The following is a 26,696-nucleotide window of genomic DNA, read 5'->3' as shown; positions in this document are numbered from 1 at the left end:
AATTTTGAGAAAGAAGAGCAACATAGGAGGAATCACAATATCTGATATCAAATTATATTACAAGGCCACTGTAGTTAAAATAGTCTGGTACTGGCATAAGAACAGACACGTGGACCAATGGAACAGAGCAGAGAGCCCAGAAATAAACCCATGTCTCTATGGTCAATTAATACTTGGCAAAGGGGGCAGCAGCATAAAATGAAGTAAAAATAGCCTCTTCAACAAATAGTGTTGGGAGATCTGGACAGCTACATGCAAAAAAAAATGAAACTAGACCACCAACTTACACCATACACAAAAATAAAATCAAGATGGATAAAAGACTTAAATATAAGTTGTGACACCATACAATTCCTAGAGGAAAACAAGCATTAAAATCTCAGATATTCCATGAAGCAATATCTTTGCCAATATATCTCCTAAAGCAAGGGGTATAAAGGAAATAATAAATAAATGGGACTATATCAAAGGAAAAAGCTTCTGCACGGCTAAAGAAAATATCAACAAAATGAAAAGGGAATCAACTGTATGGGAAAACATATTTGCCAATGATACCTTGGAAAAGGGTTTGATCTCCAAAATATATAAAGAACTCATATGACTCAACACAAGGAAGACAAACAGTCCAATTAAAAAATGAGCAAAGGACCTGAACAGCCACTTCTCCAAGGAGGACATATAGGGGGCCCAGAGACATATGAAAGGATGCTCAGCATCGCTAGCCATCAGAGAGATGCAAATTAAAACCACAATGAGATACCACTTCACACCAGTGAGAATGGCCATCAGAAACAAATCAACAAACAACAAGTGTTGGAAAGGATGTGGAGAAAAGGGAACCCTAGTACACTGTTGGTGGGAATGCAGACTGGTACAGCTACTGTGGAAAGCAGTATGGAATTTCCTCAGAAAACTAAAGATGGAACTGCTTTTTGATCCAGTGATCCCATTGCTGGGATTATACCCTAAGAATCACCAATTCTAAAGAAACCTCTGCACTCCATTGTTCATTGCAGCCTATATTTACAATAGCCAAGTGCTGGAAACAGCCTAATTGCCCATTAGTAAGTGAGTGGATCAAAAAACTGTGGTACATTTACACAATGGAATTCTATGCAGCAGAAAGAAAGAAGGAGGTCCTACCCTTTGCAACAGCATGAATGAAACTGGAGAGCATTATGCTAAGTGAAATAAGCTGGACGGTGAAAGCCAAATACCATATGATCTCACCTTTAACAGGAATCTAATGAACAAAACAAATAAGCAAGCAAAATATAACCAGGGACGTGGAAATAAAGAGCAAACTGACAGTGATCAGAGGGGAAGGGGAGGAGGTTAACAGGGTAAAGAAGGGCAGGGACTTGTTAAGGAACATGTATAAAGGACCCATGGACATGGGCAACAGTGTGGGGATTGACTGAGGGAGTTGGGGCAGGGCAGGAAAGAGCAATGGGGGAAAATTGAGACAACTGTAATTGAACAACAATAAAAAAAATAAAAGAAGAATAGTAGCATCTCTCAAGTTCTCTGACTGTGCCTTTTACTCCTCCTTCTCTCCTAAATCAAGGAAACAGCTACCACTTATTCAAGATTAACTCTTCCATGTACCTTAAAACTGTTCCATATTTTATTTCCTCATTACCTCAATTATTTCATATTAGTATTCCCAATCTCTAAATATTTTCCCTTTCCCGATGTATATACTCAGGTGTCTCTAGTCCTCTGATCCTTTCTTCTCATCTAAATAGTTGAGTCAGGTTATACCTTTTCCTTCACACCAAAGTTGTTTAGCTAGTAGTCTATTTTCATGCCTTTCATTTCCCTATTCCCCTACTTCTTGCTCACTTACTGCACAGGGATTCAACTCTCACATAACTATTTTTAGTTTCAACCTCTCTCCTCAGAACCAAGTCAAATATTTCCTACTACTAGACAGAGGCTGCCACTTTAAGTTTTAAAAGCACCCCAAGTTTATTTTTTCCAAACCCAGACTTTCTTTCCAAAATATGCAAGTGCCCTATACTTTTGTTTTCAGTTAACAGTAGCAAGCTCCAGTCATTCAAGTTCAAAAGGTCCTCTAGTCTTCCCTTTCTCATACCTCCCAGATTGAATCAGTCCTCAAGTGCGGGTGAGCCCGCCACAAAGTGTCTCTTACTCTCCCCTTCTGCTGCTCCCACTGCCACTGCCTCCATGGTACTTCTCTCTCCCTCCAGTCTCTCTAAACATGATTCTATACTTTTCCCAATGTCAGCCTTCTCAAACAAAACGTGTCTACGTCAAACCCTTAAACAGATATGTTTAAAAAGACTTACTGGCTCCTTATTTTCTATAAAGTAAACACAAAACACTTTTATTACATAAATAACAAACCAAGTAACCTGTTAGAACAACTGAACCTGACTTGACTCAAACCTCTAGCTTTAATTAGTTTATAAGATACACAGGAAAGGAGGAGCATGTTAAATGACACGTCAGAATCACAGTCAACCGGATCCCGAGTGTCAGAGTTCTACGAAACCAATGACCAAAGTACTTAAAGGGATAGGTAGCTTTTTAGAAAAGCAAAGGACAGAGAGTAACTGTCATAAATTAAAATAGACAACACACTTATTAACAAATGCACTGTTTTAGAAGTAAAATGGCTGAGCATTAGATGATATGAAAGAATTATTGTTAAGTTTATTGATTGTACACATGAAATATAATGATTCTTAAATTATTTTTTATTCTACGTACATTATATATATGCATGTATACAAATTTATTTTAAAATATTCCAGAGAAGGGGGTGGTAAGGACAGAAAGATAATACACAATTTATAAATTTTAATAATTGATAAAGTACATTGATTACTATAATCAATAAAGTACACTTTTCATTAATTTCTATTTTTGCATATGTTTGAAACTTTCCAAAATATAAAAAAAAACAGAAACAAACAAAAAACACACGTCATGTCCAGTGTTCAAAGCAATCAATAACCCTGCTGTCACATGCCTTTCTGAACTTACCTTTAGACATTCCTATCCTGACCTTCATGTTTTACTTAACCTGCCAAGCACTTGCAGTCTAGGCCTGGGCCATGGAGAGACATTGCTGCACACTCTAGACTTTATTCTGGAACAAACCAGATTACCTCTCTGCAGATGAACTCAAAATCTCACATCAGATCCGTAACAACCTACGGAGTGCCCTATGCTCGTGTGTTGCTGCCTGGCATGCTCTGCACATGGGAGTACCAGCAGGTTTGGAGAATATAAAATGGGGCAGAAGGTATTTCAGTTTGCATGGCAGACATGAAAAAGTAATTTCAGATTTACTAACTTTGATTTTGAAATGTTGATCTGTGATTTTATAATTTTATCTGATATGAAATAATGAATACTTGAATGGATCATTCAATTACGTCTCATTGAGTGCAGACTTTAGGAACCTGAGAGACATGTCTATCAAAATGAACAAAATCTCATATCTGTCACCATATTGATCGGTTGCTGTGAAATGCACTCTAAAGCTGGCCTTTGACTTTAGTGGTGACCAACATTTTATTGAAATAGCATCTTTTGAACATTGCATAATATTTCACAATCATTTTCTTAACTATTATTCCTAAATAAGTCTGTTAGCATACATGAGCAGTTTTGAGAGTCTGAATTAACTTATGAGTTAAAAAACGGTATAAATTAGGCAAACTTTGAATGAACTTAACCTCTCCCAATTTTATCATCCACTAGCCAGTATTTTCCACATCTGTGAGCAGCCATTATAATGATATTAACAATGATGAACACTTCATATGTTAATGTGGATATAATTTACAATTCCAGGAAAATGTCTTTTGTCATTTGCCATTTGTTGTTATCCACTTAATATCCCCACCCCATTTTTCAGATGTATTTAAGTGATTTACTTTTCAAACATAGTAACTCTTTCCAGACACAATCACAGACAAGATTAGGCCCAGACTTACCAGGAAATCTACTGTGGAGGTTGGCGTCACAGTTGTAGCCATTGAACTGAGCAGACCCCGGAAGCACTCTAACTGTTAGAAGCAACAGCAACCATATCTGTTCCATTGCAAAACCTGGAAAAGAGTTATGTATGTGGACGTCACCCGCCTTCACTCTCACACGCTGGAAAGACTGAGACTGTTCTCAACTCACTGGTGGATAGTAAGCAGACAATACTTACACAGTCAAAGCTCATTAAAGGCCTAAGGCTTGTAAGAGATAATCATTAGTAACGAGGCAGAGATTTTGGTTACAACATTGCAAAAGTATTTTCATTTTTTGGTTTCAGTTTGCTAAGGGTGACAAAGCCAGGCTTGTATAAAGAAGAGCTAGGTATAAGTCATAAAGTTTGTAAAAGAAAAAGTTTATTATAAATAGGAAGAACTCAAACCAAGTACTTGGCAGATTAGAACAGCATAGTTAGGCAGACCGAACAATTTGGAGGCAACTCTGCACTTCAAAATACCAATATGCATAAAGGCAGAGGAATTTAACACTCAAAACTTGATTCTCAGAGTATTCTAATACTCTCAATGACCAAACAATGTCAGGAAAAATTTCCCCTCAACAAAGGAATTCCAGACTACTGCTACTTCTCCAAACTGATGGTTTGCATACCATTTTGTCAGGAAGCACAGGAATAAAGCCAAAGGGAGAACAGACCAGCCCTGTGTGTAGAATGACACCGTGGTTCTTCCACCAACGGCTGTTCAGTGGTGGGTGCGGAGGATGGATGTAAATACACGAAAACCTTGAATTCTTAGAAAAAAAGTAAAGGAAGGTGATTTTTTAAGTTGTCAATGTGGGTTGAATAAAAGAATATAAATTGACTTTAATACTTAATCACCAGTCTAGTGTTTAATCTTTTTTTCCCCCTCAAGGCCTCTTTATTGGCCAGTTAAAGTTTTTAAAACATCTTCTAGGCATTCCCAATGTATCCTTATAGTCTGTTCACTAATATATATATATTGAGTTGGTGGTTTAGGTTTATGCATAAAAAGCAAAAATAAAATAAAATTGTAAGTGGTTTGTTGAAATAATTTAGTGCACTTTAAAAGCTTGAGGTTTGGGGAAGAAAATTATGTTTTAGATGTTCTTAAAGATCTGCCCTTGGATGATTAATCAAGTCTTTGGCAAAAGGAAGGAAATAAATCTTCCTTTTGAATCATCATTTTAATATAACAAGTTTATGGTGAACGAAGTCACTTGGGTGAGGATGTGGGAAAGGAAGGCCTGATTTGATGTTCAAAAATAGACTGCAAAAGTATTAACGCAACAGGAGCTTCCTTCCTTCAGCATCATAACACGCTGCTCAGGCACGACCCTAATGACTTTTGGGAGAAGAGCCACATGGCTGGTTAGCTCTGCTCCCCCAGGACAGTCCCTAAATGAAAGGCTTACACAAATGGCTCTCCCGGGCCCTGGGCTGGCTTGGCCACACCTACACCTTCACTGTCTAGCTTCTCAAGACCTGTCGGAGAGCTTGTCAGCCCTGCCCCACGGGAGACTTTGGACGACTACCAGGAAAAACAGCAACTTGTTTCTGGGTGGCACCTTCCACTCCCCACACAGCTGGCTCAGCCCTACCACCCCCTTCTCACGTCGGGGGCCCTGAGTTCCCAGAGTTTGGCCCCACATGGTTGTCTTCACTCTAGAGATGTCCCCCACCCCCAGGCATTCCTAGAGTCAGGAATTTTCAATGGTGAGTTATTTTATTATTCTACAGTGCTTTCTAGGTTTTATTTACAGTCTCGGATAAGAGAACAGTGGCATTTATCGAGTGCACACTGGACACATGGAAGGCACCGTGTGCCAGGACGTTTATCTGTAGTCTCTCATCCATGCTCCATATCATTCATTACTTGATGATATTGGAATTACCACTCCAGGTACAGAGAAAGGAAAATAAGTCTTAGGAAGTTTAAGTGACATGGAAAACAAATAAAGGGACTAGAATTCAACTTCAGGTCTTTCTGATGACAGAGTTTCCTACAAAAACTACCTAAAGATCTGTTACTAAATGAGTCCAGTGGTTATTTTTTCGGATGCTATTTATCACCACTTATTTTCTTTAGATTTTTAAATTATGCACTCTTTAACAGATGTCTCAAATAAAAATGAACAAATTCTTATGTGATATGCTTAATAGATGCATATAATTATATGGGCATAAGAGGGAGAAAGTTATTTTTTAAAAGGGAAAGGAAGCTTTCATTCTGAAGAGTGAGAATCATTATTATAGACTAAACTGGATACATATGTGTTTATCAAAAATGGACGAGACACTCAAGCCACTAGAAACAGCCTACTGAGAGCAATAGCAAGTCTTAGCTTTACCACTTTAGATGCGATCTGAGGTTGTCCGAAAGAGGTATGCCTCTGCCCTTCGCACTATGAACAGGACCTCCAGCACTGCCGTGGACACTAAACCCTTAATAAATATTTCTGATGGAAAGAAAGTAGAAGTAGAAGGCAGCTTGCTTTAACAGAAAATATTTGATTGTTATATTAGCAGATATGGATACAAATCCCCTCTCAGTCATTCTCTAGACTGGTCATTTGAAAATCAAGATGGTGATTAGAACATAGCATAGTCTGGACATCCAGAAGGTATGATAGTATTAGTGTCAGGGCCAGCACACAGCGATGTGCGCAAGGACATCCGAAGGAGACAGCTGGTGGCAGGGCCGGTACTCCTTTGGCTAAGCCACATGCTCTGGAGGTAGACTGCTTGACACAAAGGTGTCCCATGGATAAGTGGCAGTCCTGATTGGTTAAATCACATTATTGTATTTATGATGTTATTTGCACTGGCCTGTATTTTAGCATTAAGATATACTAAGCGGGGTATTTTTAAAAGACACCCACATGCCTTGTATAAGCAGTATCCACATGTTGGTCCTTATAACATCGGCAGTGCTTATGGTATTTTCAAGACAGTGAGAGGCTCTTTATATATATCCCACCCACAAGTTAAAGCAACAGGTTGAACTATTAACTTGCAAACTTCCTGTTCCCAATCCTATCTCCATCAATTCCCCTGCACATAGAAGACCTGAGTATCATTCACAGGAACAAAGTCGGGGGTGCTATCTTGCCACAGTTACCAAAGTTCTTTTGTGAAATAAGATTGCTTGGGATTTGGGAACTATGTTGAGACTCAACTCTCATCAAATCATAATGTCCTGTTTGCTTGGACTCCCGGCCCCTGGGCATGTGCAGTTCTAGGTGTAGTACTACTGTCCTGGTCTGGCTCAAAGACCTCAGCAGGGCTGCATGTCACAAGGTAGAGTCTGATGGCTGTGGTCCACTGTGCAGCGACCTGAGGTGCCTGTTGTCCCACTGTGGCTCCCGCAAACTCTGGTTAGAGAACCGGAGCAGAAGCATTTCCCACCTTCTCCACCGCAGCCGAGTGCAGAAGCCAGCGCCCCACTTCGGTGCTGGCAGTGGTGTGCAGGACTGCCCAACACAGACAAGGCACAAATTCTAATCTCAGGTCATTAGGGGATAGTCACCTTGGAGATATGTGTGCACAAAGTTTTTGTACACGTTTCTTAATTTAGTCCTTTCATAAATGAAAATGGATGAGGACAGGGGGAAAGGCGGATTGTACATACCACATTGAATTTTAAGGAATTCAGAAGTGTTGATTTAGAAAAGAGACATGCAGATCTCTTAAACTGGTACTTACAGGCTCTGTATTTTATACTTAGTAATGTAAGGGAAATACTAAGTAATTTGCTGTCAAATATGTCAATATTTCTCATATTAAATTTTCTTTTAAATAACTTCTTCCAAAATATGGATTTCTAATTTACTTCGTTACGATGGAACTCAGAGTCAGAGAAGTATAATCTCACTTTCAGATCTTACTCAGTTTTACTTAAAATGGCACAGTGCTGTCACCAACAAGGTTCTGTAGATTTTATATATTTGATATTTTCAACTTTCCTTTTATTGAGAGTTGCTATTGCCAGGCACTGGGCTGTGTTTAATATTTAATGATCAACACAGTTTTAATTTTTACTCATGTTACAAATGTGGAAACAGAAGCCCACAGTTTTTCATTGACTCACCAAGGGCCACATCCCTAGAAAATGTCAGAGCAGACTTCAAAGCCAAGCGTGACCTTTGGAATCGTTATACTACCATTTCACTTAATTGGAATTGTCAAATAAATAAAATTAACGTCCTGCTAATTTTCAGAAAGTAAATTATACTAATAATGTATGCTTAAAATGTGCTTTGAACTAAATGATTTAGATGACAGAGGCAACATATTTTTAATTTCTACCTAATTGTCATGTCTCTACTTCACTTAGACAATGAACACACGAAGAATAATGTTCTTTGCACAAATCGATTTAACGACAGCACTAGTGAATTTTAAGTGCTTACAGTTTACCAGAATGTACTTTCGTTGTTTTGTTAGTCACTTTGTACATGACATAGGTAAATCACTCTCTTATCTTGGGGATGAGAAAACTAAGGTGCAGAGACGTTACGTAACCTGTCCAAGGTTAAACAGACAGCCAGTGTCAGAAGCAACAGCCAGTGTATGGTGACTACAGAAACCACCTCGACTCTTAAACGGCACTGCCTTCCGGGAAATGATTCTCAGAACAGGAAGTCACATGCAATTTGGCAATTGCTCAGTAAATTTGAATAATAACAATTTATCCCTACGTTTATTTATCAATTGTTAGTGAATGCTTACATGTGCCTGGTACTGTCCAGGGAAGCTGAGGAATTGACATTAGAAAATTTTTATCTGCATAGAACTTACATTCTAGTGAAAAAGGCCAGAAAACAGGCTTTACAAATAAGATACAAAGTATATTTCTGGTAAGCACTATGGAGAAGAATAAAGTAAAGAAATGATAGGAAGTATTAGGGTAAAGGGAAGGGAGTATTGAAATTTTAAATTGGATGGCAGGGGATATAAACCAATCCATAGATATAAAGCTCGAGGGGGAAAGAAAAAGGAAAAACTTTAGTTATGGACCACCAGATCTGCTTGTCTTTAATTTGCACTTCACTTTTTTTTCTGTTTAGCGTCTTCCCAAATAAAATAGACTTTTAGTGTATAAATTATCTTCTGGGAATAACTGGGACACTTTGAAGAGCTACGTTAACCTTTCCCAATGAATAAAGGTACCAAGAAAAGCAATTCATTAAATAGCACCCTGTGACCTGAGGAAAAAACGGAACATGTTCAAAGGTGACTTTATCTAACCTTGAGAAATAACTTTTCCAAAAACAAATGGGGTCCACAATTTACCAGTTTCATATCTCTTTAGTTTTATTGCCTTGATATAGGCCAGTCTATATCATAATGTCCTGGTTGGGGAGAAAAACAGAAAACTTAAACTAAACAGCATTTCTTCAAATGTCTAATTATCAATTTAAGATTTATGCATTTTTCCACTAAACTAAATCTGTTTGTTTGGCCATCCAGATTCACGGGAGCATGGAATGGGCTGCCGGGCACTGGCAGTGGCCCAGTTCCCTCGTTCTCAGTCTTCCTCTGCACTGACCGACCAGCCAGCTCCTCGGCACCACCTAGCTCGTCCCTGCAAGGGGCATATCCTCACTTCTGGTGCTTCTGTATCACCCATCCAAGCCTGCTCCTCAGAAATGATCAAAAACAGTTCATTAAGCTTGAAGTGACTGAAAATAGTTTTAAGAATTTCCAGGAAAGAGGAAAGAAATGTGTGTATTTTAACAGAGATTGAAGTTTAAGTTAAAAGAATAAAGGCCTGCTCTAGCCTTCAAAACAACCGACAGGACCCAGGCAAGATCTGGGGTGAAAAGGCACTGAAATTACAAAGATAGGCAACTATCTTGCTTAGTTAAATCTCGAGGTATTACATAGTCTTGCCTCCAGCTCACCTTCCAAAATCATCAGTTTTAAAGTGCTGCAAACCATGGCTATTTAATGAAGAAACATGTTTTCTGATGGAGTGTCTACACTGTAGTTCTATGTTCTTTATTTCTGTGGTGCATCTGAACATTAGCGTCAACATATATATTCAAAGGAAAATGAAAACATAAAACTTTCATCAGAAATATCCATTATTATATACATACACATCCTTTAACATAGCATGTCCTTGTCTTGCTATAATAAAACACACTTGTACTCTTCAGAATAATGCCTCAAAGATGGAAATACATTTAGCCATCAAGAAGACATTCAGAAATTTTATAACTCTAAAGATGCTGATGTATACCAAAAGGAAATATGAATGCTCAAGACTGTTTGTAAGAGAAAAACCTACTGTAATTTTCTCTGACACAAAGTGAGTGTTCATTTATTTCCCTTTGCTTGCCTTCCTCATTTGTCTTTCTGTTCAGGGTTTTCTTAAATAATCTATAGCATTTAAATGATCTACAGTGTTTAGTTTAGAACATTTGTTCTAGCACCTTAGTTTAGAGCATTTATTCTAGCACTTTAGTTTTGGAGGTACTGACAAATTGAACCAAGTCATTGTAAAAGCTTTTTTATAATAATTCATCAGGTTCATTTTCAAGATACATGTATATTTTATTCTTCTGAAGCAGCTTTGAAGATGTTAACATGTTGACTTCCTCCTTTTATGAAGCACGATAACAAATTAATAATTAAAGTATTTATATTAAATGCTCATTTCCTTTTAATTAATTTAACAATCAACTATTGCTGTGATTATTTAAATGTTTCTATCTCAGTAAGATGATATACAAAATATTTATGAGCAGCCACAGCACAGGAATTGGCAATCAGAAGGTACGCCATGCTGATAGATTCTGGGTGAATAGCAACCATTTCCAAAACATCAAATGTATTTGTATAGTAATGAGAATAGAAAGTAATTTCATATCCTGGTGACTCTTGTTTAAGAATAAAAGAGTGCCTATCTATTCATACTCCACTACTTTATATTCTCCTGTTAATTCATTCAATTACTTATTCATTCCACAATTATTACTGAACAGTTTCTAGGTGTCAGACTCAGGGCACTAGGAATCCAGTAGCGCAAAACAAACATGATCTTTACAGGGTTTACAAACGAGAGAGGGAAATAGACATTAAACTAGTAATTGCATAGATCAAAATATACTTACAAAATATACCTGGTAAGTGCTATGAAATAAAAGTATAGTTCAAGAAAGTATAACCGCCAAACCTAACTTAGGTGGGAGGTACCAAGAAAGGCTGTCTGAGAAGTGACCCAGTTGATAAGAATTAAAGGATTAATTTGAGTTAGTCACATGAAGTCTGAAAATTGGCACTCCAGGTAGAGCTCACAGCATAACCATGGGTCCCAAAACATAAAAACAGTGTGTGTGTGTGTGTGTGTGTGTGTGTGTGTGTGTGTGTGTGTGTGAGAGAGAGAGAGAGAGAGAGAGAAAGAGAGAGAGAGAGAGAAATCTGAAAGAAGGTCCATGAGGCAAAGCAATGAGGAAAGGCCAGGGGAAAGTCTGAGGTACCCACAAGGAGACCGGGGTGCACCGTTCTTCCTAAATGCAATGGGAAGTGTTCGAAGGCATTTAAGTTGAGGACTAGGATTGTAATCGCATGAGCAAACACATTTAGAAAGTTATTTTTAACAGAAAATAGCAGGTGTTGGTGTTGCATTCTAAGTGCAGTGTGAATGAATAAGAGGAAGGAGTCCAGGACTCCTATCAAGTTTGTCGGGCTGGGTATACCACAGTTCATATACTGAGATGGAAAAAAATTTGGAGGAGGCCCTTATGGGAATGGGAGCACGATGCAGAGGGGACCGAGATATCAGTGGATTAGGCCCAAATGCCTGAGGACCTAATTTTTCTGTAATAAACTGAAATATTATAAAATATGAAACACACAGTAAGAGGCAGTATAGCAAGTTTGCTTTAAGTTACAAGGGTCAGCCTTTGTTGCTTGTCCCCGAGGGTCTTACATAAACATAAGATGTACTGACAGGAAAATGTTTCTAACACAGTTGGAGGAATAGCATCTTATTGAGCAGTTAGGATCAAAAGCTACCTCATATAGTCAAAATTACCCCTGAAACTTCTTAAATTTCCTGTCTTTTTGTGAGATTCAAGAGTAATCAAATAATGTGTTCAATTAATTTCCTCCTGATCATTTCTGTTGCTCTACCCTTTGAGGGAGGATGAGACTAGAACCTACATAAAAAGAAAAATATTGCCCAATTCTGACTTCCAAATATCCTTATTTTAAACTCAAAGTAGAGAAAATAGCCATAAAAATTCATGGATTTTGCCTGCCACAGACAAAGGAGATGCTGGTTCTCCAGAATCCGGGCTTTAAGAGTCAGGTTTGGAGATCCGAGCGCTGCGTTCGCGCTGACACCCACAGAGAAGATGTGAGATAGGACGTGTGGTGCATGAAATGCTCCGCTGCACGAGGAGGAGCTTGGAGAGGGGTGGGGAAGTAAGAGTGTTGAGATTTTGATATGGGGTTTACTTTCGGCTCCCCACTTTAGATAAAAACATTCAGGCAGGTACAAGGAATATGGAAGTAAAAGGAACACAGGCCTGGCTTTTTGCCTGCAGTGTGGTGGGGAGGGTCTGTCTGTCCAAGTGCCTGTACCTACATCGGGAAGGCAGAATTGAGTGGCTACGGTGATAGGACAGATCTAGACATAAAGAAGACTTGGTATAGCTTCCCATACAGTCTCCCAACTAGCTTGGAGATCCCTCAATAAGTTTTCGGAGCCCTTCGAGATAGAGGAGATAACTAAAAATCAGGATGTGTTGTACCTTGCTGAGAAGCCAGTAGGAGGTAGAGAGCTACAAGATAGATGGCCCTGGGCCAGGGAAAGCTGGGGAATGTCAGAAACTCTGAGTTCCACCATAGCAATAAGCGATTACAGGTATAAGGGAGGAGACCTAGTCACTGAAAAAAGATAGGGTAAACCCCTGTGCTTTCACCGTTTTGATAAAAGAGATCATAAGTTATGCCAGCCATGGTTTACACGGCAAGGGCAGCAGTGACACCTAAAGACCAAACAGACAAGAGAGATCCATGAAGCCCAATTAGAACCACAAGATGGAAAATGAAGCAAATACCCTCAGCACTGCCAGGACAATCAACGTCTTAAAGTAGCTGATATACACAATAATTAGTACGATTTATTTTATTTACATACATTTTGTAGCTTATTATTTATATAATTATTAATTATTATTAAATGCTCTATATTAATATTACCTTTTACTTCACTGAAACCTCATGAGATAGGTACTATAATTGCCCCTATTTTACAGGTGAGAAGCTCGAAGCACAGAGAGGTTAAGTGTTGTACTCTGTGTCACTCACCTACAAAGTGGCTGAGATAAGATCTGAACCCAGACAATCTGGCTCCAGGATCTGGGCTCTTCAACCTGCACCATGCCATCTCCCTGCCCACCCTTCCACACATGAAACAGGAGGAAAATAGAAGAAGGGGGCGAGGTGAATTTTGACCATGAGAGAAGAGTGAACCGCAAAGAAATTAAATTTCAAACCAGCAGTGACTACTTTCTGAACCAGAATTACCTTGAAATGGCAAGATTAGATGTTTCCTGTCATGGGCAAAAGCAGTTTTTTGCATAATTTGAGTTCACTTAGTGAGAAATAACAAAAACTTAATTTGGTGCATCCATGATACAAATGAACTTGATGTACAAAACCCTGTACAGAAAAACACGTGACCCGTGAGCTCTCTTCAGCTAGTTTTTCTTCTCACAATTAAATAGATTACTGTCTTTGGAGACGAGATCTAAATTATCAGGGTTATATTCTCAGAAGCTGAGGCCACCACAACCAACACAGCCTTGAGATAAAGAGATTCCAGTCAGATATCATTTTTTCTCATATTTTTATCTTACTTTCTCTACCCATCCATCCATCTGATGTTATGCTGATGGTGATTTTCAAATAATTTGGAATCAAGTTTTAGACATTTTGATCCTTAATATTTTAGCCTACATCTCATGAAAAAGACTTTTACCACATAACCACAAAACTATTACCTAATCCAAGAAAATTATAATTAACTAATAATAGCACCTAATGTCTCTTACATATTCAGATTTCCTCAATTCACAAAACAATATATATTATACCTGGTTTTTTTTCTTCCCCACAATCCAGGATCCAAAAGCCAAGATTTATTCATGCATTTAGGTTGCTATACCCCTTTACTCTCATATAGTATAGAAAATCCCACTGCTCTGATGCCATTCTATGGTCCTACCAGACCAAAACAAATGTGAGAAAATACAAGATTCTATCAAAATAAAAAATATTTAAAGCTGAATAAAATTTATTCAAATATCTTAAGAGTCAATAAAATGCAAAATCTAGTCAAATATTAAAAGTTGCATGGTTGGGGTCACAGAGAGAAGAATTGGGTCATGTGTAACATAAATTTAAATGTTAGAACTGTGGGTTACATGGGATGGATGAGTTACATGGGTTGTAACAACAGTAAAACCCACCTCTTCTCTAATTCACCAGGTCCATGTACAGGCAATAATAAAGTGATGTTGCATGATGGTTAAAGATAAGATTCTACCCATCATCCCAGTCAAAATCTCTGGCTAATAAGCAATTGCAGTCAGCTTAGAAGGTAACTGTTTTTCAAGTATGTTAGCAACTCTTTAGCCCAAGAATGTGTAGCGATAGAAGTATTTAAGATAATCAAAAATTAGAGAATCATTTTTTTGTGGTAAAGAATCTATGCATGTTGATATTTTTAATAATTCAAGTGTGTTAGAGAATTTGACTAACAGGTTACTCTTTTTATTCTTATTTAAGATGTGTAAATAAGAAAATTGAGACTTTTATGTGAAATTGACATGCTACCAAGATTACATATACTATTGTGATACTTACAAAAATATAGATTAAACAAATTTAAAATCTATATTTTATTGATCAGCATGAAATAGTTGAGATGCTTGTTATAACAGATAATTAAACTCATTCAAACATTAAAGTTCCTTCAATAAAATTTAGAATATTTGATTTTCTTCACAGTACATGAACTACTTTTGCATATAAAGTCAAATATTATTCAAAGATCTATTAAAAATAATTGCTAGTTTACTGGGCTTACAGATACAAAGTTGAATTTTTGAACCTAAAATCTTTAAGAATAGCTAGGTTTCATTATTTATAGCTTTAATTAAATATTAATCCTTAGAACTTTAGAATATGTTTTTCAATTATTCAATATACAGCATCAAGAAAACCTCACCTTTATCAGAGAGTAAGTGATTGTTATGCTTCAGGAGCCATGTTAGACAAAGAATTCCCACCTGTAAACACTAAAAGCATCCATCATATGTTGAGATGCTTGCACTCAGAGTTATGGAGGAACTAAGGTCAATTGAAGGATATCAGTTTGATGTTGTCCATCTCACACTTACATGGAGTCATAAATAAATTCATTGTCTGGAATTACAGGAACACTGCACATATCATTGAATTAATTACATTTCCCTTTTTTCCCCAAGATTATGGAAATAAATTTGTTGATGATAAATGCCAGTTTGATGTAACTTCACTAAATGCACAGAGTACGCACTTCTGAAGATGAGTTTCTGCCTTTAAAAAAGTTTTTAATCAAAAGGAAAACACTTTAACTTCATAGGCTTAACTCCATTAACAACATTAAAACTTCCAGAAGTTAATTTAGAAGAACATCTTTATGACCTTGGGGTAATAAAAAACTTCTTTGGAAAAAATATTGCTTTATCATAACAAACTTTAGGCTGTGTCTCCCAACAGCTTCTTAGAGGCTGACTGAGATATTTTTGTTTCCTGTTGCCTATTAATTCATATAACATGACATTTATGCAATGTAAACTAGGATATCCTTGAATAAATAAGACCATAGGCTTGGGCTCTGGCTCCCATTCCATCGTGAATTATCTGTGTGGTCCCGGGGAAGTCACATAATGTGCCTTACTCCAGGCGCCTCATGTGTGAAATGAGGTGTTGGACCAGAAGATGACTAGGATGACTTCCAGCTATAAAGAGCCAATGAAACCATGACATTCTAATAACAGCAGGAGAAAATAGTGATAAATTCCCAGAGGCCTTCTTTCTAAAATCATCTCCCTTATCAGAATTTAGGCTTTACTATATCAGGAGGTTTTAGAGATCTTCTACCATTCTCTTGCCCTATCCTTGACAATCGATGAGGTGGCAAATGGTGCTGCTAGAACACCCTCATATCCATCTCTTGTCGTTTTATAAGAAATAAAATCAGCAAGCAGTCTCACAACCTAATCTCAGCGGTGTTAAAGGAAGGCTATAACCCGTCCACTTTCAGATGGCTTTGTCCTTCCACAGACAAAAATGGCAAAATTAAAATTACATGAAATAAACATAAACAAGTTGCTATTAGTTTTATACTTTTGCTTTCCCCCCCTTGCATCTACATTCTTGTTTCTCAAAGGTTTCTAAGGCCTTTAGGACACAATAATCACAAAATAAAATAGGCTGCTGGTAATTTAAACCAGCACTTTGTTCCTCCTCAAATACATTTTCAACCCTGTTCTCATTAATGTTCATGATTCTTTTTTATTATTTGTTGAGCTGTTTGGAGGATGTAATATTAACCTTCATGACATCACTCTGAGAAATACATTGAAGCAAACAAAGCAGCCTTTGTTTTTCACACGTGGGAATTGATTCCAAGTGGCTAAATATTTTCTCAAGTAGTGCAAACTTGTTATAGATGATATTAAAAAGATAACTAAAAGCAGGTTCTGAAATAATAACTTCTAATATCTCTAACTTAGCTGTTGCTTAACAACAAAATTTCATCCACAAAAGACAATACTTTTGGGCACAGTGAAATTACTTTCACAAAAGTTTTAGCCAGTCGGGACAAGCAGCATGTATGCAAATGCATTATTTAACAACTGATGTTCAAATCAGGGAGAATCTAAAATTTAAATACTTCTAGTTAAACATTTCAATTAGCACCATAATAATTATTTATTTTATGAATTAAAACAACCATTCATATATTACTGTAGGTGATCATTACATCAAATCCTTACTCTGAAAATCAACAAATAAAAGGAAATACTTAAACATTAATTTTGACTTTTAAATAGCAGCAATATTTCTGTTTCAAAATAACTCACAAAAAATGTGTGAGCAGGAAATATGGCAAAATATTAAAGATTATGTTTTTATTTTAATCTCATATATTTGAGATTTATCATTAAAAAACTCAAAATCAAGTGACCTGTATGCAACTTATTCTAACTGTGGTACCTAAAATAACTCACTTTTCCTCTCTAAGAGTTTCTTATTATCTGTAAAATAAGAACCTACCTGATCTAAGTGACTAAATAACTAAGAGGGAGAACCTAGTTTCTTTAAAGGACATTTCATCCTTTAGCTAGTAGAGTTAAGGAGAAAGAGTGAGAAATCAGCCTCACTTATTTATATGGTTCAAGACATTGGAAAGTTACCACTAGAAAGTTACTACTAGAAGGCAGCTTATGAGCATTTATGTCTCGGATAAGATGAACATAATTCTAATAAAATCATAACCCTGCAATAGCAGAGTTAGCACCATAAAGTATAACTCTAAACACAACTTTTCAGCTCCTGTTTCATAAACCAAATGGTCTCTGGGATCCAAAGCACAAGGCAAGATCCAGAGATGGCCATGGGCCATAGCAGGCAGGTGAGCTGTCCTTGCAGCAGATCTCAGTCAAAGGTGAGTACAGGCGGAAGGAGGTGAGCAGGACATACTGTGGATGAGATGTCAACAACACTGTGTTATAACTAGTAAAGCAGGGCCTTTGGAAAAATTGAACATGAATCTTTTCTTGCACGGGAGTTCCACTTCTTCTGGATAATTTATTTCACTTTACTTTGGTAACTAGTCTATCAAGAACAGCATAAAAACCAAGGCTTGTCATGACAAAAAAAAAAAGCCTCTGACTCAAAGATTTACACTAAAGGTGCCACCCAGCAATACACAATTAACTGCTAAGCAAATTTCAGTGGTTGTTTAGTTTGGTTCGTTCACTGGATGAATCCATGAAAAAAAATACATATGGTACTTGAAGAAGAGTAAGAGTTAGGTCTTTGAAAACAAAATAATCTCATTTTCTCCTATATATGATATTTGACCATCTAAATAAGTCACCTCTCTTTATTAAACACAAATGAAAGTAATGGAATAAAGTAAATGAAAGCTTTGTTTTCAAACTATCTGCACACCCTGGAGAGTTTTACTAAGCCCCTTCGGAAGATGCTGCATCCCATAGATCCTGCTGAATATCATGGGTTAGATTTTAAAAATAATTATTGTGCTAAGATATTAGTGTAGTAGGTCAAGAACAGCACTTCTCGTGAAATAGAATAGGATACTATATTATAGGTTGGAATGGAATGAAATGTTTTTGTAAAATATAAAAGTGCTGTGTTTGTATATATGAGTATATGTATACTAGATCACAATATAAAATATCAGACTGTGAGTTATAGTAAAAAAAAATTTGAAACCCACTTGGTTTCGGACATGGTAGTGACATGCTACCCACAGGCTCCATGTCCCTAATCCACAAACATGTTTTGATGAACCTCACAGAGGAAGCAAGCAGAAGAAAAATAGCATTCTAAGACTGAACTACCCACAAGAACAACTGAGAGAAAATATATTTCCAATGTTCTGAGCAAGGACTCAAAGTCAAATTACAGAGTCTAATTGATTATTTATTTGTTTATATCCTAGGAGGATGTTTGTTATAAATTTACATTAAGGAAGTAGAAGCAATAAATACTAGTTTAAGAAAGTTCATGAATTGAAAGAGAAAATTAAGAAAGTTTTTTTTTCACAAAGGGAACACTGATGACAGAGAAAACACATTCAAAGAAAGATATTTAAGAGGCTGGAAGAAGACAATTTATAACAATAGTGTTTTCTCTTTTGCTCACTGGTACAATGCCATAAACAACCCATAGAGAATGAAGACTGAAACTCCTTTTCCTTTCTGTTTCCTGATAGAGGGCAAAAGGTCATCCCTCTTGCATAAAACAGGTAATAATTATCTGTTGAATAAGCAAAGAGTTAGGGTTGGTAATTTTACTTTTTACAAGAATGCATTAATATTGATACAATCACAGTAGCACAGTACAATCTCCTATGACACATTAACAAGAAAACACCACCTTTTCAAAGCTGCTGTCTAGGGTGGGGGTGTAATCTACAGTTAAAGAATAGATAATGGGCTATAGGAAGACCAGACTCAGGTTTTACTTCATTTCACCATTCTTACAAGCCTTAACCAACCAATCACAGAGCTGGGCAATATAAAATAAGACATTTTAAAAGCATAAATATCACTGTTCAAAACACCATGTTCCAATCTCTAACTATCTCTCTGCTACCTATGTGAGACTCACTCAACTTGTAAATTTATGAAAAATTTACAAGTGACAAATCAAACACTAGTTCTGTCTTCTTCTATAACGCTGTCAGAAAGCCACCATTTGAAAGTTGGTGTATACTCAGAAAACTGAAAAGGCAATTAACTTTTAATGGAAATAAGACAGTATGTTTACTGGTGAAAAATTTAAAATAGAAATCATTGCAAAGCCAAGTAAAAATGTGAGGTTAATATTTTGTATTCATAGCAGAGTTCCCTGAGTTAACCTAGAGGGTAAAAAAGAACAGATATTTAAATCTCTCCCCACAGTGATTCTAATGAGCATTCAAGGTTGGGAGCCACTGAGACAGAGAAACAAGGTTTTGCTATAATTGAGATTCCATTTGTAGTTGTCTTTTTTTTTATTGGTAAGCAGATTCTTTTTTTTTCTTCACCATGGCTCCACCACAAGAATCGGAAAACAGATTCAAGAACAAGAAGACAAGGAAGGGCAATGCTACCTGATGCTGTAACATAGCAGCTTAGTCCACAAGAGTCAGCCAGTCAGTAGTACAGTGAACTTATGAAACTAAGAAAGTGAATTAAGGTTAAGTTTTTTACTGCTTTGATATAGTTTTGACAAAGTGAGAGTATTGAATCAGAAGCAAAACATTCATGGAAAAAGAAGTAAGGATTCTTCTTTCCCCCTGGAGACTTTTTCCTCCTGTGGCTCTTCTCTGATTAAATGACGTAGGATGTTGCATTTCCTTAAATAATCATGATCCTTCACATTTCTACTTAATGAGTCCTACAAGTAAACTGCCTGATCTCATGTCCCTGCTCAAAATCCTTTATCATTTCCAACACCTGCCTCAGTCTGGAAAGGTCCCCTCCCCTTTCTACTCCTCTGTAGGAACTTCTCTGCATCCAGCCTTTCAATAATCAACTCAGATAGACATAGCTTCTCTTTCAAACTACCCCTCCATGCAGACAACCCTTCTTGCTTTGTTGTATTGTCAAAATGATCACTTGTGTTCCATCAGAGTTTGTACATCGTTTTAAAAATGTGTTACACTTAGATGAAGCATGACTGACATTTTAGACTTGGATAATTCTTTGTTGTAGAATGTTTTAGCATCATTGTAGGATGTATAATAGCATCCTTGGTTTGTACCCACTACAGGCCAGGAGCATTCTCTCTCAAGTCATGACCCCCAAAACTCTCTTCTCTGCATACTGTCAAATGTCTCCTGGGGTCAAAATCACCCCAGTTGACTAAGATGTACACCTTTGTTCTCCCCTAATAAACCTGTAAGCTTCATGAGGGCAAGAACATTACCTTCACCTTTGTATTTAGGATCGAGCAGAGTGATGGGTCCACTATAGATTCTCAAGATATTTGTTAAATTAACGATTATCATGATGCAAAAGGGGAAGTACCATACTATCGCAGTGCAGAAAATTAATGTACCAACATCTAACACTGATCAGGACAATGCTTCACTTTTTAAAGATTACATCATTAACAAAATTAAAATTTCCTATTTCATCTAAACAAATTAAAATCCTCAAATTGACCAACCCATCACTAGAAATAATTTACATGGGTTTTTATATGGTTTTTATACAAAATAAAATAAATCTGGGGTCTAGAACTTGATTTAAAATTACAGCTATGTATGTAAAACTTGGATTAAAAATTGCTTAGTCTTAGGGTATAATCCCAGCAGTGGTAACCAGAGGGGAGGAGGGAGGAGGAAAACAGGAAAGAAGGGGAAGGGTCATCAAGGAACGTGTATAAAGGACCCATGGACAAAGCCAAAGGGAGATAGGATTGAGGGTGGGAGGTGGGGGTGGCTGGGAGGGGGAGAGTGGGGGGGGAATGGAGACTTGGAGAAAATGGAGAACTGTACTTGAATAACAGTTAAAAAGAAGGAAAAACTAAGCTATAAATTTTTAAAATAGCTTTAGCCGCTTTATTGGGGTTTTTAAAAAAAATGTCCAACTAGTACTTTTATGTTCTCTAAAGAGCTTTAATTAATTAACTTTAAAAAATATTCAGTGAGTACTTTTTATGCCCTGTAAATAATATTTGCATTTTTTAATTTTTATAAATTAAAAAGCATCAAATTTAAATAATACAATCATTTGCTAAGTATCCTTCTCACTCCACTAACACTGATAACACACATTTCTGTGATAGAATTGATAAAGCAGGAAATTTTAGAAACCAGAAATATATTACTTTAATTTTAAATGCTTATTCAAAATAAGTTTTAAATAGAATGCCATGCCAGAAGTCAAATACATGAGCACAAATACATGTAATACATAATACACATAAGTTTTGAAATGTGTATATTCTTTGGATAATGATTTAAAATTTCTAGAATATTAGTATTTTTAAATTATGCAATTATTTAAACTTCTTAAGTCCAAATTATAATAAATTACATTTGAAATAGAAAGAAAAAATAACCACAATTCCAATTCTACAATGTATCTTACTTAAAGAAAAATGGTTTAATTTGAAAGTACAATTCATGTAATGTACAGAAGATTTATTCAGTGGTTTAATGATGGTATATCCAAGTGAGAGACAGTGTAGTTATATGAACTCCAGGTATTTATTAGATAAGCATACTTGAGCAAATATTGTACTTTAAATTCTGATATGTGACAAGTGGTCTTCATTCTTTCCTGCGCTCAAGGTGCAATTTTCTGTTGTGTGTTACGTGCCATTGAGGCAGCTGTGAGTCCTGACAGCCCTGTGAAGGAGTGACGTCCACAGTGTCACATCCTCAAGAGCCTTGCTCTGCTCCTGTAATCTCAAGCCTATGGCTTCTTTTATGGAGTGACCCATCTCATATTTTCTTCCTTTTTTCCTACTGCCTTCTATTTTTCCCAGCATTGTTGTCTTTCCCAAAGAACCCCAAATTCCTATGATGTGCCCAAAGTAGGACAGTTTTGTCATTTATGCATCCAGCAATATTTCAGGCTTATTTTTCCCCAGGGCCCACTTGTCCGTGTTTCTGGCAGTCCAGGATATCATACCTCCTCCAATACTCCATCACTATACGTTAAATGAATCAATTTTTTTCCTGTCAACCTTCTTCACTATCTTTTGCATCCATACCTAGTAATTGGGAATATGATAACTATAATGTTATTGGAAGTTTCAAGTTAATCTCACTTAATAATCTTAACTTTATAAACAAATAAAGCCATTCAAATTTTCATTTAGCCTCAACTACCTTTTAACCAAACTAAAAATATTTTTCATATTTAGCATTTGAATTTTTCACATATATAGCAATAGAAATAACAAAATGGTCATATTAATCTGACTTTAACTTTGCTATTCTTGAAGCTTAGCAACTTTTTCCCAAAGTTTACCTCTCTATTTTCTAAATAATTTTGTCACTTTAAAAAAAATCAAAAAAGATCCATGTATATAATTTTGTTGTTTCATATTTCTTGAAGTATCAGTATGTCTTTTTATGAGTCCAGAAAATTAATGCCTTAACCCGGGGTTTAGTAAACCCTGCAGGCTGAACTCTACCCATCACTTATTTTTGCATAAAGTATTCGCAAAAGCGGTTTTTGTATTTTTAAACAGTTTTAAAAAGTCAAAAGAAGAATAACACTTAATGAAAGACAAAAGTTATATGAAATTCAAATTTCAATGTCTGTAAGTGAAATCTTACTGGAGCACAGCTATGCTCACTTGTGGGCGTCCTTTCCATACGGCTGCTTTGGCGCTCCAGTGACAGGTTTGAGAAGTCATGACAGAGAGCCACAAAGACTGAAATATTTACTAGCTGGCTCTTTTTAAACAGTGTGCCAGCCCTGCTCTAAACGATCAGTGGGTGGTTATACGCGCACGCACCACATACGTCTGGGGGACAGGACACAATATATCTCTAAGAGGACTTCTTTCAGCCAATATCATTTGTTGATTTTCTCATTAATATATTTTTCTGGGAGCCTTGGTAAAGGCCATTGACCAGCAGCAATAAAATACTTTCTTTTTTTAATTTTAAGTATATTTTATTGATTATACATAAAATACTTTCTATGATGTTCATTTAATATTTGGAAAACTATTAGTATACTAGTCAAATCAATCATTTACTTTTTTTGCATAAGATACTTTAATCTGTGTTTATTGTTGTTCTATTACTGTTGTCCCAATGTTCCCCTGTTGCTCTCCTCTGCCCCACCCAGCTCCACCCTGCTCCCAGAGTCAATCCCCACCCTGTTGCCCATGCCCATGGGTCACTTATTTATACTTGTTTCTTCACCTCATAATTGGAGTCCTGAGAGTTTAGGAATCCTGTAATTCCCACTTGAAATCAACTTAGACATCTAATAAACGTTGGCAACAACTCTGAATCTGTAAAGCGGCTTAATGTTCCCTTTACCATGTCTTGGTACAGCTATATGCCTGGCTTCCAAGTTGCACCACTTTGTAATAAAGACAAAACACAGCAAATAATAGCAAACTCAACTAATAGTTTTTATCCAGTTTATATTCCAATTTAAATACAGAAGAAAGGGGAAAATTTGGTAAATTAACCAAAACATTAAATTCCTTGCAAGCAAATATTGCTAATAGGTATTTAAGTGGTACATAAGATTATTATTCCCTCCTAATGAACTTAATGCCATCCAAGCTATTGAAGAAAGCTACAAAACATAAATCCTCCATAATTCACTATATAATGCCATAATGAAATAGATTATAGTGTGAACATCTGCTCATGCTTCAAAAGTTACCTTTAAAATAAGATTTCCTAGAAGAAATTTCAATTGTTTATTACCTTTGCATCATTATTATAGGCCTTTTTGAAAGGGGCGGGAGAAACTTTAAATGTCTTTAAATGTCTTGAAAAGAATGTAGAATTTTCCATTATCTCTAGCATGATCTCGCTACTTTATTATGTGGCTGTTAACAATAATGATTACTGTATTTTATTTTGAGGCTATTTCTAAAAATCTCTAAAATGAAAGTAGTAATTTTTATATGTAACTATTGTAATAGTAAAGAAAACTACAAAATCACTTAAGGACATTAAAAATATGTAACTAGAAGCAATGCTTCAAATAATAGTTCTGATATGTGTCTCATAATATGAAGATGGTCTCTGCAAAATAAAATAATAGGTATTTCCTATTATGTACTAAAAGAAATACTAAGTTTTAACTAAATTCAATTATTTTGTTGTTGCTGCCAATTTTACATAAATTGATGGTTTAGAATTTTTGTCCCCTAAAGTGAATTATAAAAGGCCAATTCAGAGTAGCAAAATAAATAATGTTATACTCTTGAGAATCATAATATTATTATCTGAAATACATGAACCCAAGAAGTAAGGTCTCTTCCTTAATACCCAAAACCACTGATTTTACCAAAGGCAATCTTGGAATGGAAGGGGCCTTAGAGAGTACCCAGGAAATGGAAATTGTAATGTTTGCTCTTAGTCATGGATGACTTATCCCAGGTTATGTAAGATTCTTTGTCAATTCTAACAATACTAGGTTAATCATTAAAATAATTTCATTATTTTCAGTGATCATATATCATCTTTGTAATTGGAGATGATACGGTGCTTCTCTGGTATGATGGAACCCTGTTAAGAAATCTCAAATATAAACTGTCCTTTTGCTTCCATTAATTGAACACCTGTGGGCTGTGGCTGGCTGGCAGTGGACTGGAATGAGACTTAAGTCAGAAATACAGGGATGTGGCAAACCCTGCACAACTCTTGACCTCAAGCTCTAACCGCAAAATTGAAGAAGCTGCCAACTCAGTCCTTCCTCCAAATCTCATCAAACTATTTGGAATGGTCCTGCAGTTTGTAAAATAAAATTTTGTTTTGACCTTTCTACACCAAAATATAGGAAGCCGCTTGCCTCTTCTTTCTGCTATATTTACGGTATTTCCCAGCCGAACCCTTACCATCAGTGGAACTCCATCGCCAGAGGAGTTCTACTGGAGGTTGCCTTGTTAGAAAAACATTATTAAAATAAAATGAGGTTTCTGTGCTCACTAAAAAGACAGCGTTTGCAGTCACTTTAGGTGGCTTCAGTGCCGGGCACTTACCCAAGTCCCTGGCTCTGTGGAGTCAGCTGTCCTCCATGTGCCTGGCTCTGCTGCATGTGACTGAGTGTCCAAACGTCTGGCCTTACCAAACTTTTTCAGAAAAGACTCAACCCTTCAAGTGAGAGAATAATTGCTCATTATGAGAAGTCTTTTTTAAAAAAAGAAAGAAAAAAACTGGATTTTAGACAGGCAATTGCTTCCACGGGTCTCAGAAGGTTTTGCAAGACTAATCATCACCAACATGAAACTTGAGCTCATCTTTTATAGACCTTTGTTCCCTTCCAACTACATTTCTTTTGGTTTTCATTTCATTCCCTTACTCTTTTTTTCATACCCGTTTTTGATCTTCTACTTTATACTGTGCAGAAATCTTGAGTGGCATGTGTGAAGTGAGCCATCATCAGCCCGATGGTCTAAAAAAAAATCATAAAGTAAGAAACAAGGCCTGAGATTGGATCAAGAATTACTCTGCATGGTTATCAATTCCTGCTGTGCTTCGTGAAAGACGCCTGGTCATTTCAATACTACATGTCATGTAGTGATGAAAATGGGATATGGAATATCATCGTGAAAACTGGTTTGATTGAGAAAATAATGACGAAGAGGCTGTCAATGCAAAAACCCCAACAGGACCCAATTGTGAAGAAGAAGCTAGACACCGAGCCCACTTCATAAGCTCTGCTTTTGTTAGGGGCCTCCATACAATTCTCACCCCACCAGCCTTTGCAGCCTTGGACCCAGTTTGGATGTCATCTAAGGATTCCACTCCAATAGCTATTCTAATTTCTCATTGGGAAGAAAAATGGGAAGCTGGGACTCAGGTGCCACAGGGAAAGCTTTTCAAGGTACTCTGACCTTAGTAAAGCTTTACTTTGTGCACTACCCAGCTTAGGGATGACTGTGGGAAGATTGAAGTCCAATGTGTAGGTTTATATTACTCTACTCACTGTGTAATAAGAATAGCTATCCTGAAAAAGCACTTTGCTTTACGAGTATTACCACTAGAATAGAACTTGAATTTTATTTTGTTCAATTGGCTCAAAATACTTAGAACAACATTTACATTGTCAATTGCTTGTGTGATAGAGGCAAGTGGCCTATGGCTACTGTGAATGGAGATTAAAATACAAGTTTTCAGCCTTTCAAGATTTCTAGTCAGTCCTCTGAACCAAACTCTTTCCCCAAAGAGTAAGTGAATTTA

The 26,696-nt window shown here is 36.6% G+C and overlaps 1 protein-coding gene across 5 annotated transcripts in view; it reads right to left on the bottom strand.

Annotated features, from left to right (window-relative positions):
* The window catches only part of ZPLD1 (zona pellucida like domain containing 1), a 276,647-nt gene that overhangs the window by 40,781 nt on the left and 209,170 nt on the right, over positions 1–26,696 (bottom strand). For 4 of the 5 annotated variants that reach the window (XM_045185953.3, XM_053918320.2, XM_045185955.3 and 1 more), the window contains one exon: positions 3,972–4,085. The exons of the other annotated variant lie outside the window; for it this stretch is intronic. In XM_045185953.3, coding sequence (XP_045041888.2) covers positions 3,972–4,085 — 114 coding nt within the window. The remainder of the gene's footprint in view (positions 1–3,971; positions 4,086–26,696) is intronic. 5 annotated transcript variants of the gene reach the window in all.

This window comes from Desmodus rotundus, chromosome 2 (genome assembly GCF_022682495.2).
Source record: "Desmodus rotundus isolate HL8 chromosome 2, HLdesRot8A.1, whole genome shotgun sequence".
Taxonomy (NCBI): Eukaryota; Metazoa; Chordata; class Mammalia; order Chiroptera; family Phyllostomidae; genus Desmodus; species Desmodus rotundus.
The sequence above is the reverse complement of the archived record's forward strand: the minus strand, read 5'-3'. Positions and strand labels throughout refer to the sequence as shown.